The sequence below is a fragment of the Leptinotarsa decemlineata genome, unplaced genomic scaffold, assembly GCF_025532065.1.
Source record: "Leptinotarsa decemlineata unplaced genomic scaffold, Ldec_3_MD MMD2_tig00026328_RagTag_RagTag, whole genome shotgun sequence".
NCBI lineage: Eukaryota > Metazoa > Arthropoda > Insecta > Coleoptera > Chrysomelidae > Leptinotarsa > Leptinotarsa decemlineata.
In genome coordinates this window covers 15,543,970-15,567,137 of record NW_027412688.1, presented here as the reverse complement: position 1 = coordinate 15,567,137, position 23,168 = coordinate 15,543,970, and the positions used below count along the sequence as shown (strand labels likewise).

General features: G+C 34.7%; 1 protein-coding gene across 2 annotated transcripts in view; it reads left to right on the top strand.

Moving 5' to 3' along the window:
- LOC111505269 (lachesin) overlaps positions 1-23,168 on the top strand; it is a 624,335-nt gene that overhangs the window by 458,908 nt on the left and 142,259 nt on the right. For both annotated transcript variants that reach the window (XM_074181993.1, XM_074181992.1), the window contains exon 4: positions 3,053-3,238. In XM_074181993.1, coding sequence (XP_074038094.1) covers positions 3,053-3,238 — 186 coding nt within the window. The remainder of the gene's footprint in view (positions 1-3,052; positions 3,239-23,168) is intronic.

Genomic DNA, 23,168 nt, shown 5'->3' with positions numbered 1-23,168 from the left:
AGTAACCATTGCGTTTTTGATGCCTAGTTCCTTTTCGAGACCTTCCTTTGTATTACAGAGCCCGAAAGCACGGTCTAGTAGAGTTTTGATAATTCCTCTCTTAGTCGATTGATGGTGGTCGTATCTGAACCAGAAATCCAACCACCATCAATCAACTAAGAGAGGAATCATCAAGAGCCTTTGTATTGACAAAGGAAGGTCTCGAGAAGGAACTAGGCATCATCAAAAATGACCTTCAATGGAATGGTTACTTCAGAGTGATGAAATCCGGAATAGCAGAGCATGTTTCGACTCATCAACATAACATCAAGTGGGCTCAAGCTGAAATCATCCACAAAGAGAAACACTGGTTTAGGAGAAAATTCAAAGAAGCCGCGTATATGCTGTCCAACAACGCATTTAGTCAAGCTAGCGTAGAGATACGTAACATATGGAAACCTCTAATCAAGCGAAAAAGGGCAACTCACGTCAAACGGTCACCTCCCGCTGAAACCAAAAACCAATGAAGCGGTGTGAGGAAAGAGGGGACAGGTGAAAGCACTCGAATGACCTATAAATAGTCAGAGAGTTTTGAAAACATGTTTTTGAAGATTTGATATTTTTCGTTTATTTGCAGTGTTTTTAAAAGCATTTGAAACTGGTGATCACTTGAGAACGTCTGAGTCGATTTCCACAACTAAAAAAATATTGGATAGAGGTGAAATATCTATCAAAAACACTTTTCTTTTTATTTTGATGAGAATTACCAAACATGATACCCTTTTTAGTGATATCTTGTTCTGTTAAAAGTTGAGAAAGGGAAATAATTGAGTCTGCATTATGAAATGTAGGGTCTCGTCACAGGGAATTCCATATTTTGACTATTGATAACGACCATCTGGTTGAGGCTACATATCTGTCAAATTAGTTGTCATCTATTCAGTCTGTTTCACACCATATCACCATAAATGGATATAGCATTCAACAATACGTGCAAATGATGAAATTGTTTTATCAAAATGGGTATTCTGTTGGGAAACGTATCGCGCGTTTGGCCTATTTTTGGGCATGCACCCGTAAAAAATTCAACTGACCCAGGAACTGAAGGTAAACGACCATGGATAACGAGTATTCGCTGAACTGTGAAGCAGTTGGCAACTGACACTAATTTTCATCGAAAAATCATATTCAGCAATGAAGCCCATTTCTGGATAAATGAGTACGAGAACAAACAAAATTATCGAATTTGGGACGATACCAATCCACATGAGAACCAAAAGCATGGAATGCATCCCGGAGGTGTCACTGCTTGGTGTGGATTTTGGGCTGGCGGCGTCATCTGTCCATTTTTTTCTGAGAACGACGTTGCTAGGTCTTCACTGTCAACGGCGAGTCTTATAGGTCGATGATTATCTATCACCTTCTCTTGGCCTGAATGAAATATCTGGACACCAACAACATGTCAACAGGAAGGCGCTACATGCCCCATAGCTCATGCCACATTGGATATTCTGTATAAGCGATTCGAGGGCACGGTGGAGGTGACGTGAACTGACCACCGAGATCGTGCAATTTGACCCGTTAGACTTCTTCTTATGGGATTTTTTCAAGTTGCAGGTATATGAGAATAATTCACAAACCATAGCGGGCCTCAAACTCAACATCAGTGAAATTCAGCCTGATTTATGCGCCAGAATTATGGAAAATAGAAGATTCCAGAAACGCTCTTTCCAGAAAAGCCGTTGCGGATATTTGAACGATATTATAATCCACACATAAAAGTCTGAATATGTCTTTCAAATTAATAAATGTTTAACATTCATCATTTGTTGTTTCATTTATTTACTTAAATTCAAAGATAGGAAGCGCTTAATAAAAGAACCAGTTGATTAGCGTATGTCAGAAATGTTAAGAATTGTTTTGTTAATGAAATAGTGATAGTGACCATCATCTACCTTAAGTCAATGATATTTCCATAATTGAAAATCGAAAATGATGGTCACTATTTTGCACTGACCAGTGGCTAAGGAGCCCGAAACCGATCTGCAAGTGTGCTGGTCCAAAATTAAAGGTCGACTCTTTCAGTTGTATTGCCAATTGCATATACAAGAAATTTTCTGTGAAGATTCCTGCACTGACGCCTGTTGGATATATTCCAACGCCGTTCGTGGTATTAGCCAGCAGAGTAGTTGTTTTTGTGATAGGCGTCAGTCCATTCAACCTACTGTGTAGGTGTATCCGAGACGAGCTTGAACATTTAAAGTTCATTTCTTTAGATTTGTTTACTGCCTGTCTTTAAACATAGCGCACTGACTAATCAGAAAAATTGTTTTATTGCGGAGACCAACTGTATTTTCACTTCCAATAAATAAATCATCTGACAGTATCGATAAAGTATCAAAACCTAAAATTTCCAAAAGATGATCTTGCTGATATCATAATGTGTCGCGGTTTGGTAAACTTTTAACGAAAAATCTGTAATCAAAGTGTGTTTTTGAATACGTTATGATGAATATTCATCAGGTATCGGTCAGTTATTTCTGTCATAAGCAGATAATAAGTGGAAATTAAAAATTACAATGTTCACATAGCCATTGATTGACTCGTTGATTGACTGAGTAGCTAACCAATCGACTACCGTCCGTTCAAAATAATATAGCTGAGGATAATTGCTTCATTCAAGAAAGAATCCGTGCTTTGAAGTAACATGACACAATGATATGTCATAATTTATTGCCCATCTTATCCAGTTCTTTCGATTTTATACTTATAGTTTGAGATTTAGAATGAAGTTATAATCTCATATGTAGAGGAAAAGTTGATGTAGTTTTCTCTAGATATCTTTCTAATTTTCATTCTTACAATCAACCACAGTAATTACTGATGTACCCAATAATGTAAAGATGGACCTAAAGAAGTTTCATACCACACAATCGTGTGGTATAAAGCACATTCGCTTTTTTATTTTCAACAGTAGTTATTTCAATATCAAGTTCAGTAGACCTGTAATGAAACCTTAACTGAGGTTTTCAACCATTATTGTCAGTATACTCAAGCCATCATTCAATTTCAGGTAGGCTGGGTAAAAGCAGATACAAAAGCAATCCAAGCTATCCACGATCATGTCATCACCCACAATCCCCGTGTGTCAGTATCACACAATGATCATACGACCTGGAATCTTCATATAAAGAATGTCCAGGAAGAAGACAGAGGCCAATATATGTGCCAGATCAATACGGATCCAATGAAAAGTCAGGTAAGTTCAAACAGAGAAAAAAAAACACTATCGATCTAGAACCCAACGATGAAGAAACGTTTTACGAAGAATTGATGATCAGTATTAGATTATTTCAAAAGTTTTGTCCGTTTTTATGAGTTTAATTCAAACTGTAATAAGTCAGTGTCTACTCATGTAATGCAATCGAAATGAGCATCATTTGAATCAGCGCACTTTTGCCAACGTAACATAAGTCGACTAATTTCGTCAACATAAAAATTGTATGATCCGGATTCGATGAAGTCGGCGAAGGCCCTTTTTGCCTGCTCCATATTGGCGAAGATTCTACCGGTGAGAAAGTTATGGAAGTGATTGACAAGATGGTAGTCAGTTGATGAAAGTTCTGGGAAGTATGGAGGGTGAAGCAGAACTTCGACGCTCATTTGGTTTCATTTTTAAACGGGTGTTGTCGTGGAGCAGGATCGAACCTCTTTTGTTGACTAGTAGCGGTTGCTGGTGACGCAATACAGTAACCATGGTGTTTTTCAATTGGGTTTCGCCTTTGGGGAGTCTCTGGATGGCTCATTTGTGTCCAATCACTGTTCCGAACATCTTCTGTTGTCGTAAAATATCTACTTTTCATCACGTGTGACGATCAGATCCCACGAATGATCGTTCTGGTTCCTCGAAATGTGACAATTTCTGTAGATCGTTCAATTCGTGGGGCACATACTTTTCGGGCTTTTTGATCTTTCCAATACGTTTCAAACCAACAAAAACCACATAGGAACTGACATCTAGTTCTTTCGCAATTCCACGCACCGTTTGTGATTTGTCAGTCTCAACCAGGGACCTCAAATTCTTGTCCTGGATTACTGTAGGTCGACCACTTCGTGGCTCTCATGTTCGAGGCTGAAATCTTCGGAACGAAATTCCGCGAATCAACATGAATCCAAAACAAGTATTTTCTCCAATCACCAGAACTGCACGACTGAAGACGCCAACTTGATTGGTGAAACGCGCGTCGTGAATAGCATTGCAGTTTTGGTAATTTGGAAAAGTGGTTGTTTCGGATCGATTTGTAAGTTGATTTAAGAAGTACCCTAGTAATAATGATAGTCCTGATAGATGAAAATGGTATGCAAAGAAGAAAAATTGTCTAGATACGTCCTATGGATCAACTGGTCTACAGATGAATTGATGATTGTACATATATAGGATCCATTAACAACTCTTCCATTCTGAAAAAACTGTGATACAATTTTTTTAATACCTTTATTCATAAAATATATGTATATACAAAAATATACCTACCATATATCTTATAAACTATTTATATACATATGTATTTATAGTTCAGGTATTTATAATTGAAACTGAAAATGAAATATTTTATTTGAAAAATTATCTATTTTCTCTGATTTCATTTTACGCCACCTATCCGATCTGAGCATATCAATAAAATCTCCTAGGTGTTAGTGAACATCTAAATTGTAATGAACAATTCCATGTATTGCCCAAACCCATACTCTTCTATCCAACATATTATCTATCTTGACATTGGATAATTCTTTGGGTTCGGTGTACATAACTGTCAATCCATAAATCCTAAATAGTTTGTTTCTACTCCACTTCCATATATCCCTTGCTGGACCACACGTTGTTAACCTATGTGCAATATTATCAGTCACATTACATTTACTGCAATCCGCACTAATGCTCAATGCATGTGAATACAGTTTTTCTGCCACTCGAAATACTTCATTTATGGCTTTATAAGCACTGGAACGCCACCTTGTTGGTGTATATGTAATCATTAGGATATTTGACCAGATGCGACTCCAATCATCTTGGGGATGTTTGAGTTGTATTGTTGGGGTTTTATTTTCCTTTCCTATTATTTGTCTATACAGGGTCCTGCAACAGTGGCGCGGTGTTCCATATCTCTATATAGGAAGCAGATAGGAATCTAATTTTCTATAATATTACCTTATTGCTCGAGCTCGACAAAATAAAAATATTGGCGGTCACACAGGGTGTTCGATTTTTTCTGGGCGGATCCCAACTGTGTCTTTTTAAATGGCAACCTATATTTTTTATCGCTTTTTCGGTTTCTTCATAGAAAATAAAATAAACTTTATGTATATCTGCACTTCGAAAATATTGACGGTTTTCGAGATATCTAGCATGACAGGTTTTTTTTTCCAATATTCGTCACTCAGAATATTTGAAATTATAAAGTGGTGCCAAGTCCAGTTGAAATTTTATTTTGGTCGAATATTCTACATTGGTAACTCTCTCAAACGATATATCTGAAATCGACCTGTGATATACAGGGTATGAAAAACCGCTTGCCAAATATTGTAAATGAAAATTTGCAAAATCTTCCTTAGATTAAATGGAACACCCTGTATATTATTGATCCATAAGAAGCGCCAACGAAACCTCTACAAATTTCATTAAGTATTCCCTATGGCTAAGTTCAATAGTTTTTCTTAAATGAGCATTTCTTTCGAAAAATGGTCATTTTTTCAAAGCGAAATCCATTTGACGACTGATAAAAATATACGAAAGATATCTTGTTTCAATTTTGTACATTAGAAGGTGTCCAAACAAATATTTTTTATCGAAATAAATGTATGTACCTATCACTTTTTGCTAAATGGAAAATTATTTTTTCATTGGATGCAGAATTTCACTCATAAATCGTGCAATATCAAACCAAACAAGTTAAAAGAAAGAAACATTATAAATAACACTTTTTTTCATGTTATTATATTCATTCAGAGCTTGAGTTCTAGATATTCATATTTGTCAACTGGCAAATTACAAAACTACAAAAGGGAGAGTTTAATTAAGGTTGATAATGAAACTTTTATAAAATATATTCAACATGTCTTCCATTTTCTTGAATGCAGAGCTGAAGTCTATGTTTGAAAGACTGTTCTACCCTGCGCAAGACAGCTGGTGTAATGCTGCGAAAAGCATTCGTTATTCTGAGTCGCATATTTTCGGGAGAAGTTGGTGGCTCAACGTAAACCATATTTTTTATGTATCCCCATAAGAAAAAATCTAGTTTCGTCAAATCTGGTGATCTAGCGGGCCACCGTACAGGCCCATTCCGTCCTATCCATTTATTGGGAAATACTTCATTTAGATAATCTCTCACTTCTGCCGAATAGTGAGCAGGTGCACCATCATGTTGTAACCACATTTTTTTACGGAGGTCAAGAGGAATATCATCTAACAAACCTGGTAAATCATTTCGTAAGAAATTGAGATACATTGCACCATTCATATGTCCCTCAAAAAAGTATGGACCAATTACATATTCTCCAATGATGCCTCCCCAGACATTTATCGACCACCTATGTTGATAATCCACCTGTCTCAATAAGTGAGGATTTTCTGTCGCATAATAATGGTAATTATGTCGATTTACAAATCCATTTTTATGGAATGTCGATTCATCCGACCATAAAATATTATTGAAAAAATATTCGTTTCGAAGAATTTTGTTCATGGCCCAATTGCAAAATCTCACTCTTTTCTCGAAATCAGCATACAGTAGTTCTTGATGTAACTGAACGTGGTATGGATGCAAGCGATGTTTCTTCAATACTCGTTGCACTGATCTCTCACTTATATCCACTATTTCCCCAATTTGTCGTTGACTCCTACTAGGATCTTCTTCAACAACAAGAAGAACTTGCAATTCATTATCTTCATTAGTAGCTGGCTTGATGCGCTCATGTTTGGAATAATTAATAGATCCAGTTTCAACGAATCGTCCCAAGACCTTTCGGAAAGATCTTTCATCTGGATGCCTTCTATCTGGATACCGTTGAGAATAAATTCTACTTGCCAATAAACAATTCCTGTCTGATTCACCTAATATGAAAATCATATCAATCAAATCACTTTTTGATAACAACATTCTGATGAAATTATACCGACAGTTCAACTTCACGATTGACTAAAAATTTCAATATTCATTTGCGGCCAAATATTTTGTTCTGTCATTTGTCAGACTACTTGATTTCCAATAAATATTTCATTCGCTGAAAGGTTGTTTTAGACCGAAAGAATATGGCACAAATTCCGAGATTTTTGAAATTATTGTAACTATTCAAGAACGTCCATTTTGTGGTGTAATTCGCAACTTGTTTATCTAGCAACAGGTAATTTTAGGAATGGGCGATATTTTAAGGAAAGGGTATTTTTTGTATATTCTTATCAGTCGTCAAATGGATTTCGCTTTGAAAAAATGACCATTTTTCGAAAGAAATGCTCATTTAAGAAAAACTATTGAACTTAGCCATAGGGAATACTCAATGAAATTTGTAGAGGTTTCGTTGGCGCTTCTTATGGATCAATAATATACAGGGTGTTCCATTTAATATAAGGAAGATTTTGCAAATTTTCATTTACAATATTTGGCAAGCGGTTTTTCATACCCTGTATATCACAGGTCGATTTCAGATATATCGTTTGAGAGAGTTACCAATGTAGAATTTTCGACCAAAAAAAAATTTCAACTGGACTTGGCACCACTTTATAATTTCAAATATTCTGAGTGACGAATATTGGAAAAAAAAACCTGTCATGCTAGATATCTCGAAAACCATCAATATTTTCGAAGTGCAGATATACATAAAGTTTATTTTATTTTCTATGAATAAACCGAAAAAGCGATAAAAAATATAGGTTGCCATTTAAAAAGACACAGTTGGGATCCGCCCAGAAAAAATCGAACACCCTGTGTGACCGCCAATATTTTTATTTTGTCGAGCTCGAGCAAAAAGGTAATATTATAGAAAATTAGATTCCTATCTGCTTTCTATATAGAGATATGGAACACCGCGCCACTGTTGCAGGACCCTGTATATAACCTTAGAAGTTGCCAACTCGTTCTTGGTGAACACAATCCCTAAATCTCTAATACTTTTACTGAAATATTTTATGTAAGGGTGCACACTATCATGATTATTTTCGAATATTTTATTTATCACCGATTTGTAAAAAAATTAGTTTTCAAAAGTTGTCCATGATCTTGCTTGTGTTTTAAGAAATAAAGCTAATGCCTTCCTATCGACATTGATCAAGTTCAATCCTCCTTTTTTATACGGCAGGTACAACTGATCTCTAGCCACCATATATAAACTCCCTTGCCATATGTAATTTTCCGTGAGAAATGTTATTTTTCGGCTATATTTTTTTGGGAGAGGGATCACCTGTGCCAAATACCATACTTTAGACAAAACATATGTATTCCCAAACCACACTTTCCTAATTAAATACAGATCTCTCATATAGTTCAAGAGTAAAATCAACCCTATATTTTTAATGACCGTGTCCCAATTTTCATTCACCATACCTCGAAATCTGTTTGAAATAATTACTCCCAAAATTTTAGTTTCTTTTTTTACTTTTCCTTGTGGCAGTTTGTTGTAACTCCGTCATTCGCCCAAGAGGTAAAATTTCGGATTTATGGACATTTATTCTAGCATTTGCACCTTTTTCATATATCCTGATTATTCTGTTTATAGTATCTTCATCTTTTTCGTCTTTGATATATACGGTGATATCATCCGCATACGCCGATATTTTCCTCAGACTATCCCCAATTTTGATACCCTGCAGAATGAAGTCAGCTATTCTAATGAAAGGTTCTATAGTTGAACTAAATAGTGTCATTGACATAGGACAACCTTGTCGGATCGAAGTTTGTATGTTGAAACCATCTGACAGATATCCATTCAGTAAGATTTTTGAGCGAGCCCTCTTATATATATTTTTGAACACCTCAATTATGCTCCCATTAAAACCCATTGCTCCCATTACAGCCCACAGGTATTTACGATTTACCCTGTCAAAAGCTCTACTGAAATCCAGTGACAATATCGCACCTGCTTGTTGTTTATCTTTTTCGAAAAATAAAACTGTGTCCCGCACTAACAACAAATTATTGAATATTGATTCATTGTTACCACCTACCCGTTCCAGTCCAATAATATTTTTTATATTTTTCATTCGAGATGCAATTATTTTTATAAACAACTTGTAATCAGTGTTGAGTAGTGTGATTGGTCTAAAATAGGACAAATCCTTTGCGTTCTTTACTTTTGGGACAAGGATAATGACTACCTCTGAAAATTCTTTTGGTGTTATTGTCTTACCGGAGAGTAGCATGTTAAACATGTTACTAAGCTCATTCCCGAGTTCATCGGAAAACGTCAAGTAGAATTCATAGGTGAGTCCATCTAAGCCAATTCTAATGAAGGGATATCACTTTTCGCGAGAAAACCTTTTTGAAAAACTTTGAAAGCAGCAATTTTATTTCAAAAAAATGCGAATTTTGCTCTATCAAAGTTATTCGATAAGGTATTGATGAGGAGTTAAAAACAAGTATTTCTCCTGGAATTTCTGGATGAAACTGGGGATTGATAGCCGCTCCATCAATGCGAAAATTTCTATCGATAATCTTTCGAATATTATGTAGTTCAGCGTAACTGTGAATAAAATTTGTTTCTATTCCATAACGAATGTTCATAGTGCAGTTTTAATAGGAAAAAAATGATTTTCATGTGATTAGTAAGAATGTAGTTCTATCGAGAGAACTTTTTCTTTCGTCTAATGTTGTGATGTTGGAATTGATGTTTCAAATAGGTTCGCTTGTTTCAATTTGTATCTGAAAGTAATTTGTGTATTTAATCTACACAAGAGGTCATAGTAATGTTAATTACTTTCATTTTTTTCAAGTTTCTCACATTTTTGTATAATGATGGTGAAGTTGACAAAAAGCATTTCTTTCATTTTACGTTTACAAACCCACTTCGGAAAAATAACAAATGATTAATTGGGCTCCGATGACATTTTTTTTGCTGACTTCAATGCTGCATTCAAGCTTCCATAACGATGATATCATAATTTTGTTTTGAAAATATAATCGTCATATAAACAGTCGGCATAATTTTGTAGACTGCTCTTCAAAATCTTATTCGCTTACTATTTGATTCCAAAATACTTTGGAATCGCTTACTATTCGATTCCAAAATACTTTGGAATATTTTGGAATGATTTGTTTTTACCACTCGGATAACTTGAGTTACAAATAACTGAATAACTTATATCATAATCGAAAGATCCTTACGTTTTCTGAAAGGTCGGAGAAGGCAAAAGTTGAGTATCGTTTTCTCTTAGTTTTTCTAAATATCTTAACAAAATTTTCTACAGTTTTCATTCTGAAAATTTTTCAATATGTATAACTGTTGTTTGGATTTTTTCCATGTATAGCCTCCGGTCATTACATTTATCTGATATAACCACATATTTGAAATAACCTAAAATTCCTTTGAGAAATTGGAAAAGTTGAAGGAACCAACCGAAGGAAAATCTGATATTAATCCATCCATTAGAGAAATTACGATCGACTCACTATGTGAAAACATGTTCACAACACTGGAAGGTTACTATGGAATATTCATTGCGGAAAAACTGAAACATAAATTCTGAAATGAAAATGTCGTGCGTCTCGCAGGTGGTTGGTTCTCATACGCCACAGTGTAAAACAGAGTTTTTGTCAGCACGATGTTTCATCAAAAGAAAATACAGATATTTCAACAATTTACAGATAATTTTTCAGGGTTGATTTACATCCCGAACGTTCTTTTGTGTTGTTTAACCTGGTGTGTTATCGTTTGTAATGGGAAACTGAATATGTATCATTTGTTTTTGCGAACAGAAATTACTTGTCGAAACTTTGTATGAATCTTGACTTCTTGTAGACATATGCCATATATTTCATATATCCCCGCGCGGAAATCTACGAAGGAAAAACTATATACTAACAAAAATCGAGAAGTTAATTTGTCAACTATTATGTTTCAACATATTTCCTACTATAATAAACTTCTTAATTTGAATTGATTTTCTAGACAGTGTGTCAAAGCCAAATGAAATAAAGTCATTATTTCGGTTACTGTACATATATAAAAAAATCCCGAAACTCGCGAAATGTAAATTATTATTTGACACCCTTCAATGTAAAAATGTCACCTCTACCTTCAACCCCCTTCGAATGACAGGTAAAACCCCCAACTTTTTTAAAAGGGAAGTATAGGCTTGTGATATATCGTTTGAAAGGTCTCTTCATTCTGTATTCAAAAATGTTTTCGCTTTCAAGTTTTTTGCAACAATTAAAATAAAATAAATTAAAATCATGTGGTTGTGGAATTGGCTGCGGTGGTAGTGCGCCCGACTCATGATCGGAAGGCCGTGGTTCGATTCCCGCTCGACCAGACCTTTTTCTCGAGAGAATTTATCTGGTTGAAGCTGGAATGATTCGGCAACCGTGTTAGGAATCACACGTCAAAATGTAAAACATCGTTAGTCCTTAGCTCGCACAAGTTTCTCAACTTCTGAGAGTTGTCGTTCGTATGGGGGCGACAGTTGATTAACGAAAAACATATTTTAAACAGATTTTTTCAAACAGGTTACCGAAATCTGATGAAATACACTCAAAAATCAAAATATAATGCAAAACGTAATGAAATATAGAATATTAAAAAGAACTATGGATGATAAGGAAGTAGATGTACAAATTGTTCACCGCACACGTCTTATCAACATCCTAATCTCAAATAAAACTGTATTTTAACATTATGTAACATATCAGGCGTGACCGACCTAATCGCAAGTGTTATTCGTTCGTTCAAACCATTCAAATCTGAAAGTTTGATTTTGTACACATTGCTCTTTACATATTCCCATAAAAAGAAATCTGATGATGAAAGATCAGGTGATCGCGCTGGCCATTCAATCGATCCTCGCTTCCTTAACCACCGATTGGGAAATGTTGCATCAAGGTATTGCCGGACATTAACTGGGTAATGTGGTGATGCTCCATCCTGCCGAAACCATATCGTATTCACTGGACCTTGAGGTTTTCCTGGATCACGATATAAATTTGCTAAACTTGGAATGACATCATTTCGAAGTAGTGTGAAATAATTATCGCTATTCAAGTTGCCCTCGATGAAAAAGGGACCAATGATATGGTTTCCTGCAATCTCTGCCCAAACATTAACCTCTTGACGGTGTTGCGTGTGTTCTTCTCTCATGACATGACCGTCAAGAGACAAAGTACTCTCGTCTGAAAATGTTCCAACATGTCCATCATTTGCTTCCGAAATTAAGTTCTTCTCTCGAAAACACCTTCCATGAGCTTCAGAGTAGGTATCATTTTATAGGGATGCATTTTATTTTCTTTCAATATATTTACTATCGATGTATGGCTAACATTGAATGTAGTGTTTGCCTGTCTACTAGATGTATGAGGGTTTTGCTCAATCTGAAGCATTACATCTAATTTGAGTTCATCATTCATTGCACTGACAGCCGCTTTTTTATCTGTCCCACATGACCAAGCTCGCGAAACTGCTTCTCTATTCTGTTTATTTTCCCTTGAGATATGAGTGGTAAATTTCTCATGGAATAGGCGAGCTACTTCCTGTTGTGTTCGAGTTGTATCTCCGTAACCAATCATTTGTAAAACTGTTATTTCATGCATTTCCGTTAATCTAACCATTTGTCAGACTTGAAGTTAACGAACTTTGAACTTAAATTAAAATACTGACAACTAATGTAATATACGAAATAAATTGACAAACAAGTAACGTTGCCACGGAAATTATGTTTTTTTTTTGAATTCCATCTAAAAATAAACATTGTTATGGTTTTTGTTCACTTTTTCATTTTCAATATCTCAACATAAAATGAGTTTTGAATATATTGCAATAAGTTTTGAGTATATTTTATTGAATTTTGGTAACCACATGATTTTAATTTATTTCATCTTGATTGTTGCCATGAACTTGAAAGCGATAACATTTTTGAATAGAGAATGGAAAGACTTTTCAAACTATATATCATAAGCCTATACTTTCCATTAAAAATAATGTGGGTTATACCTGCCATTCGACAAGGGTTGAAGGTAGGGGCAGTATTTTTCCGTTGAAGTATGTAAAATTATAATTTCAATTTGACGTGTTTCGGGATTTCGTTAAAATATGTACCGTAACCAACAAAATGAATTTATTCCAATAGGCTTTTACACACTGTATAAGTATTATGCACTTTATAAGTCTCATTCTGTATCTTTCTACTCTCTAGAGGATGACATTTGAAATACTGAATTAAGTTTGGGAGCTTCCGAAATTGATTTTTAAAAATAAAACTTTTCCGAAAAACTCAAAGTTGAGTTACAATTATATTTTATTAGCAATGTTAAAGCCAAAGGTACAATTATAACTAACTGAAACAAAGAAAAACTCATATTTATAATATCGGGTAAGCTTGGGTAGAATTGCAGCGTCTATTGAATTCCTGGTATCCATACATAACAACTGTGATAGTATTACTCAACAAACATCAATTACAAGACATTATGAAATTAAAAAAAGAAATTTGAAATATCTGTTTTAAATCTGTTTTTTCATTAACCAGCTGTCGCCCCCCTACGAACGACAACTCTCAGAAGTCAAAACTTGTGCAAGCTAAGGATTAACGAGGTCTTACCTTTCAGAGTGTGATTCCTAACACGGGTTGGACGATAGCAAATGAAGATCGATCGTTCAGACTAGGGCTTAAACCACCGACCAACACAACAGTCAATTCGAGTGAGAGAACAAAGCACACACATCGAACCGCTTGGCAACCGACCGACCATCTTATAACATAAATTATGAAAATTTAATGATGGATCAACAAAAGCATGGATCATCAATATATTATTTGCTTCCATACTTCCAATGAAAAAGTATTACCACCTTTTGAGAAAGGAATAAGCAGTTTCCAAATTTCAATATAAAAAATAAGTGTAAAAAATGAATTCAACGGTTTTAATTGAAAAAGAGATGATAATGTTGAAGATAATGTACTAAAAGCTGAAAAATTATTTCGAAGGATCTAGGTTGCAGTCATCACATAACTCTCCTCGGCAATCTACGGTGTTAATCAGATAAAAAATATTAAAACCGTTGGGCGTAGTATTTACATATTTACTGAGGTTACGCTACACCCAGACATTTTATCATTCTTTCATCTGATCGATACCGTGGATTTCTGAGGAGAGTGATATGATGACTGCTACCTAGGACCTTCCGAATAATTTTTCAGCTTTCAATACATTATCATTATCTACATTATTATTATCTTTCCTTCTCGAAGAAATTGTTCAATATGATTTTTTTTCATTTATTTTATTATCTACTACCTAACGCCACATAGTTCTCTGTACGATTTAACCTTTTACCTAAACTTGGGTGGTGTATCGCTAACGACGACTCATTTCTAGCAACCCTAACGCCACACAGTCCTCGACACGATATAGATTCTTGACTTGACCGACTCTGCAACTGAGAAACGTCTAACGGGGCCAAATTGCACGATATCGGTGGTCAGTTAACGTCACCTCCACCATGGCCTCGAATCGCTTGTGCAGAATATCTAATGTGGCATGAGCTTGTGTGGCACGTAGCGCCTTCCTGTTGGAACCACATGTCGTTGGTGTCCAAATCATGGAATTCAGGTCAAAATATGTTGGTGATCATCGACTTGTAGTACTCGCCGTTGACAGTATTTGACAACATCGTTCTCAAATAAATATTAACTGATAATGCCGCCAGCCCACCAAAGAGTGACTTTTTTGTGGTTGCAGCTCATTTGGATTAGTATAGTCCCAAATTCGACAATATTCAAATTCAGCCTATTAATGCGACAGAGTTTGGGATGAGCTCCTCCCACATAATGCCATCAATAGGTTTTTCAAATGGGTGATAAAATTCCGATGGTATCTACCACACACATAGTTGTATTTAAATTCAGAGATAGGAATTTCGAAAACTATCACCTCACGATTTGATCTCCACAAACTTTGTTTGTAGAGATCAAATCGTGATGTGTAGTTTATGAAATTACTATGGATCTTCATCAAGTACCGTCCGAATTAATCAGAAAATCAAAGATAGGAAGCGCTTAATAAAATACTCTATCTGAAAGAAGAACACAATTTAATGAATTGTGATTAGGCAGTAGTTTTGATGAGAGCTTCCAGATTTTGGGTAACATAGTTTTCAGCACAAAATATAGTTACATTCTGATTCCTGCCCTATATTCAAGAACTCACAGCTCAATTAATGTATTGAAAATGAAAACATCAAAATTACTGAAAATAATATTATAACCTTACGGAATTTACATAGTGAAAATGAAACTCATATAGAAAACACAAATGAATGAAATTTTATTTACAAACTTTCTTGTCAAATTTGTGAAAAAGCATTTATTGGTCAGACATCTAGAACAATGAATAGTAATATTATGTCTCATTAGAGTGATTATAGGAAAAATATTAAATCATGTGCCCTGGTAGAACATGTTATTCAGTATATGACCATGATATGGATGATGATAATACTGAAATTTTACATACTGAAAAGGAATCCTCCCAAAATATCATTTTTAGAAATGACTGAGATGAATAAAGCAGAACAAGCGATTAATAAAAGATCAGACCTCAACAATCTCAGTGAAATTTATACATTCATTTTGAAAAATTACAAAGAAAACCTTCAAGCTCTATTCAAAAATTCTCCTCCCTGATTTAAAAATATGTCGAAGTTCCATCATTTGATTTCATCAATCATTTTACTTTTCGAAAACAACTTCACTTAGAAAATGAAACAAATAAAACCTGGCAGAGTTCTTTCATTGCTTGTATATGTATAATGATGCCAATTTGATGGTCTTAGTGAGTTATCATTGCTTGAAAAATTAATTTCTATAGCAATCAATCCGACTAAATTAGGGACCAATTAACTTCTAATCGAATTCAACACATTTCAAAAAATCAATGAGGATGATCTAGATCTCCAATAGACTGCGGATGTGCTAATTTGAAAACCGCATTGTGAATTGTAAATTCAGGTACTCAGTCAAGCCTCTATTATTACCTACAGGGGTGCTACATAAAGGCTAGTGTATTAAACCATTGTTAGTTTAATGTATAAGATCGAAAATGTCCCTAAAGGACGAAAATGCAGTAACGTTAGTTAGAAAAAGTGGTAAAAAACATAGAAAGTTTCACTTCTCTTTTCTTCATGATGTAGAAAGTCTAAGAAGTCATGGTGCGAACTGAGAATGGGACTATGAAAATAATTTAAAGAAAAACAAATTTGAAAATCAATATAACTGGGAGTACCAACAAAACCTGAAGGTAAATAATGAACATATTTTTTATGTTTATTCATATTATATCTTCTTTCACATGCTGACATCAATATTTATCTATGCCTGTGGTAATATTTCAACACTATGACTTCATTATTTTGTGAGCACTCTCATTATGGATATTTATTATCACCGATACAAAACCTTTTGTCTGGCTTTCACGCGAGGTGAATCAATGTGGAACAGAGGTGATAAAATAATGGATGTTTTCCCAGACCGAGAGCGTCGCCAGAAATTAGTTTGATTTGCATGTTTTACTTTTGATACTACATTCTGATTTATAATGCTTGAAACAATGAGTATAGATCTATTTCTTTCGTAATACAATTATGAAAGAATAAATTACAAATCTTCAACTATTTGAGTTTTAACGAACCTTTTACTCAATTTCTCGGAGACTTCAATAATTTCGACAAAATATGACCCTAATATATATATACAGGTTAATATATATAGGTTAATGCAGTCAAGCTGCTGGAAAATAATTCCAATATTGATTTGAATTTAAGAGCCACCGGTAGACAGCTGTTTCAGTCTAATGGGCATCGTCAGTACCGGGCAGGCGGTCCTCGATTGAAGACAAAATGAGAAAAAAGTACTTGATAAAAATAGCTGCGTGAACGCAAGCATTTTTTTTCTCATTTTGTCTTCAATCGAGGACCGCCTGCCCGGTACTGACGATGCCCAATAGGCTGAAACAGCTGTCTACCGGTGGTTCTTAAATTGAAATCAATATGACAATGATCAGAAAGTACTTATCTATTTATCTTTTGATTTTCATGGAATTATTTTCCAGCAGCTTGACTGCATTAACCTTTGTCGATATATATATATATATATATATATATATATATATATATATATATACATATAAATATATATATATATATATATATATATATATATATATATATATATATATATATATATACCGGGTGTCAACGAATCTATTAGACACGTCATAACTTCTAGACTATTAGGTGTATCAAAACGAGATTTGGTACAGATAAATGGTATGTGGAGAGGAGAATTTTCACATATTTTTCACTTTCTGGTCATTCCGGTTTCAGCGGAAATGGCTCCGGTTCTGAATTTTTAAATGGAACACCCTGTATATTGTAACATTTTTGGATTTCTGAGACAATTCTGGATCAGAAACTGACATTTCCGGAAGTTTTTCAGCCTACTTGATTTTTTCAGAGTCACTTTTAAAATTGCATCTAGGTGGCCATGATCGGACGTAAAGTAATCTATGGACATCAGGTGATATCAGAAAATTGCAATAGCGGAGTTTTAGTGACTAGTGTGTTGAATATGAATGAGACAAGTTTACAAAATAACATTTTCGTGTCTAACTATTATTTTTCAAATGGCGACCATTTTTTGACAAGCACTTTCCGAAAAAAGGATTTTTTGACAAATCTAACGATACTAATTTATTTGCGATTGGATTACAAATAAGAACATAAATTAAATATTACTGAGGAAAATATGCTCAGGAAAATATGCTCAGAGATATCCCAATCGGCAACACCCATCTCATCAGTATTTTCCCTATGTTGAGAGTCGTTTTAGGCAAGAGGGAAATCGAGACGCAGAACAGAGGTTTGTCATAAATGAGGAGACTGAGATTAACGTTCTTGCTATGGTAGAAGTTGACAAAACGGTTTCTTTAAGAGAAATTAGTAGAGAAATGCAGATAAGTCACGAATCAGCAAGAAAAATACTGAAAAAGCACGGATATCGAGCATTTAAATATCAGTTACATCAACATTTGTATGCTGACGACGGCAATAGGAGAGTAGTATTTTGTGATTGGTTGCTTCAAAATCATAGAGTTAACTCAAATTTTATCAACTTCATTCTATTTTCCGACGAATCACGGTTTACAAATAATGGCATGTTTAATAAGCAGAATTGTCGGTACTGGGCCCAACAAAATCAACATGCAATGAGAGAGGGCAATTTTCAAGAAAGGTTTGGCATCAATGTCTGGGCTGGTATCGTTGGAAACAGAATAATTGGTCCAATATTGTTTCAAGGTCAGTTAACAGGGGTTAGATACTTGGGTTTTCTTCAAAATGAAATCGAGGATCATCTCAATGATATGCCTTTAGAAGTTTTACGGCAAATTTACTTCCAGCAAGATGGAGCACCACCCCATAATAGCAGAGACGTACTTGATTTTTTAATAGAGCATTTTAATAATAGAGTTATTGCAACCAACAGTCCAGTACGGTGGCCTGCCCGCTCACCGGATCTGACTGTGTTAGATTTCTTCATTTGGGGATATGTAAAAGAAAGGGTCTACTATGCAACAGCCCCAGCCACTCTCGAAATCTTAGAAGAAAGGATTCAACAGGCATTTAGAAGTATATCGCCTCAAATGTTACAAAACGTGTTGAGAGAAACAATTGAACGAGCTGAAATGTGTCTTGAACAAGGAGGGATGCACTTTGAAAATTTACTATAGTGGAATTTTCAAGAACTTAGGATATTGCAAAAAATCTAAGTGCATCGCTGAAATTATTAGTTGAATTTGTTAAATTTGTTGATCCAAGCGCAAATAAATTAGTAACGTTAGATTCGTCAAAAAATCCTTTTTTAGGAAATTGCTTGTCAAAAAATGGTCGCCATTTGAAAAATAATAGTTAGACACGAAAATGTTATTTTGTAAACTTGTCTCATTCATATTCAACACACTAGTCCCTAAAACTCCGCTATTGCAATTTTCTGATATCACCTGAGGTCCATAGATTAGTTTACGTCCGATCATGGCCACCTAGATGCAATTTTAAAAGTGACTCTGAAAAAATCAAGTAGGCTGAAAAACTTCCAGAAATGTTAGTTTCTGATCCAGAATTGTCTCAGAAATCCAAAAATGTTACAATATACAGGGTGTTCCATTTAAAAATTCAGAACCGGAGCCATTTCCGCTGAAACCGGAAGTGACCGGAAAGTGAAAAATATGTGAAAACATTCCTCTCCACATACCATTCAACTATACCAAATCTCATTTCAATTCTCCTTATAGTCTAGAAATTATGACTTGTCTAATAGATTCGTTGACACCCGGTATATATAAATATATATATTCAAATATTAAATTCTACAAAAAGGATTCGAAGCTTTATATCTTCTTTTGTTCGAAGGTGATTGACAATGTTTCGTGATGAATTTCACTAGTTCGGACTTCCATTGTCTACTATATAAAATGATTTGAAATCCCTGAAACAAGTGAAAAAGAATAATTAAAAAAGAATAGTTGAAAATAACAATTATATTAAGCAACAATAAACCTGAAATGAAATAATAGTGAAATAACCTACAAGTAAAAATATAATAATTGAATGAATAAAAATTAAAAGAATGAAAAAAGAAAATAATAAAAAAAATAAAAATAAAAAAGTGTAGAGATTCCAAGTCACGTTAGTTCACGACGTTTCGATTGTTGGTATCTACAATCGTCTTCGGGTGATGACTGGATTCTCTACACTTTTTTATTTTTTTTATTATTTTCTTTTTTCATTCTTTTAATTTTTATTTATTCAATTATTATATTTTTACTTGTAGGTTATTCCACTATCATTTCATTTCAGGTTTATTGTTGCTTAATATAATTGTTATTTTCAACTATTCTTTTTTAATTATTCTTTTTTACTTGTTTCAGGGATTTCAAATCATTTTATATAGTAGACAATGGAAGTCCGAACTAGTGAAATTTATATCTTCTATTAATTATCTGCGAGCGCTTTCGACAGTTGGTAGTACTGTCATCTTCTAGGCACTCCTCAAACTGAACTGTTCAGTTTGATCATAGAAAGTTATTAACAAATGTGAAAAATTAAAACTGTTGATAATAATAATGATAATAATATGACTTCATTGGAACATAATGAAAAACGGAACACATGTGTTTCACATTAATTTACACCTAATTGCTGACCTAAAATGTAAAATACGGTAGTCCACTACGAATGACGTACTGAGGTCCTGCTCAACCACATAACCATCTACCCTACTATTATTGAATACTTGGATACAATGTATCTAGTGAGGTCTCTAATTACAGTAACTCAACCTACCTTATCCTTGAATAGTTTTTTAACGAGATATTTCTGCAATATAAAGTGATTTTAATTAATGTCCCCCCTTTCACTTTTTGCACGGGTCAACTCAAAAAATCAAAACTTGGTATAATGAAATTGATGGATGAATTCTATATTTTGTTTGGAGTAAAATTGACAGATGTAACTTTCAAAATGGCGACTGGGTGCCTTCTGGGGAAAAAATTGAATAAGAAGAGGGGTTTTGTGACATATCTTTATAAAGCTCCTGACAAATGCTCCACAACCCTACAATATGATGTCAGTGTCTTCAACTACTACAGAAAGGCGGAAATTTCAACAATTGCCTGATTATATTGACTTTTAACTTCATAATATGAGGTAATGAGCTTGAGGTTAATTCAGAAGATGCTCGAAATGGTTGCCTTAAACTTCTTGACATATAAACAGTCAATCCGATATTTCACGCCGAACATTTTCGAACACAAAGGTGTCAAATCTGGCGAGCAGGCTGGCCATTCTGTAGGACCTCGACGGCCAATCCAACTACCAGGAAAAGTAGTATCCGAATAGTTTCTTACTTGTCTGGAGTAATGTGGTGGTGCTTCATCTTGTTGGAATACAATATCCATATCGAATTCATTAGGACTCGCTTCGTCGATTTCAGTGGTGAGAGGGTTGACAGTAGTTTCCAGCATATTCAAATACAGTTCTCCTGTTAAATTTTGAACAGTAAATAGAGGTCCTACAATATGGTTTCTCAATATTCCTGCCCAAACGTTAATTTTTTCTGAATATTGTATAAGTGTTTCCCGGAAAACGTGAGGATTGGTGTCACTCCAATAACGGCAATTTTGTCTTTGAACATATATTATGGAGATCGGTAGGATGCCTTGCAACGGTTTCCGTCATGCTTTCGCAGAATTCTGTTCTTCGATCAGAGTAATCTTCAGTTAATTGGTGTACCATTTTAATTTTGTATGGTTGATACCTATTCCTCTTCAAAAGTCTCCACACAGTAGAAGGAACCACCTCACAAACATTCGCGACGGAATAAGGACTGTTCAGGATTTACTACCATCTCATCAATTATTTGCACTTGCTGTTCTCCCGGAATGGACGGATGACCTGGGGGCTTTTTGTTATATACACTACCGGTAGTTGTGAATTTGGATACAAGTTCCCCCAAATATTTTCTGCAGATAGGACGATTCGGAAAAAGTTCATTGAAAATCCTTTTAGTCTCGTGAAAGTTACGCGTCGCACCGTAAATAAAAATCGTTTCAATTTTTCATTCCAATGGACGAGAATTGAACATTTTAGTTGACGTGGTACCTTTCTACTAGTAAATCCGAAAACTAAATGAGAATATTCTAACTGAACGATGATGTTCAGTGTCGTACTGACATTTTTTGTCGTTTTTATAAACAAAAAATAACTTAACAAACCGTATCGGGTTGTTGGAATTGCCATATGGCAGATAAAAAGGAATATTTTTAGAAAATCGATATTATTGTGTTTGTCTTCAGAAAATTATTGAATATTTTGCCATTTGGAGATATTGATATCATATTCTAGGGTTGTGAAGTATCCATCAGGATCTTCAAAAAGATGAGTCACAAGACCCCTCTTACATTCAATATCTTTCCCACTTCAAAATAAAATATTCATGCATTAATTTCATTATCCCAAAGTGACCCGTTCAAAAAATAAAAGATGGGGAAGAGGCATTGAGAAATGCACTGTATAGGGGTGGTCTAGTGCCCTTTCCGAGTCCAGAATCAATACTAATCAATAATTGAAGTGATGAAAGACGTGGAGCAAACAAAATAGGTTTCAATGTACGTACAAAAAAACAATTCCACGAAATGTTTGTGAATCCAGCTCTATTGAAAGGAGTTGATACCGGAGGCGATATTTGCATAATGAGCTTGCGTTTGACAATAGAAAACGTTCGACAATTACTTATGTTCATCCAAAATCACAACCTTTTCGAATACAGTTGGAATCACCAATCAATTGAGATGTTTACGAGATGAAGATGAGAAAACTCAAATGATGTTTTGTGAAATGAAGCAAAGTACGAAATGTATATTTCTCCTGTCAGCAGTCATGCCGAATTCAGGAAAACATTCTAAAAATTCATTTGGATTTTATCAGAATAACCAGCGAGCCAGAAAAATGCAGCTCCGTGAGTTTGAATAAAAAACTCAATGGAGAAAAATCCAAGTTGAGGAGAGTCCAACTTTCCTAGAACAACAATTCAATGGAATCTGTGGGAATATAACTCATCATTGGAATCTGTGAACAAAAAAATTAAAGTCTAGAGTTTACCGCCGGTACATTGATTTCCATCAATGGTACTCCCTCGGACTTCACTACCAATTCTAGTGTTACACATGGAGAATGCTTGTTCCAAATTCCACTCCGCTGATGACAGAATACTGATAGCATACTTTCCATTCGAATGTTTGTGCTATCATTGCACATTTTTTATAATGAATGTCATCCTAATGGAAAATTACATCATTGGGAATTTATTACCAAGCACTTGTTGGACCTGAGCAGGGATAACCTAGATTATTCAACAGATCTACTTACAGATAACGGTT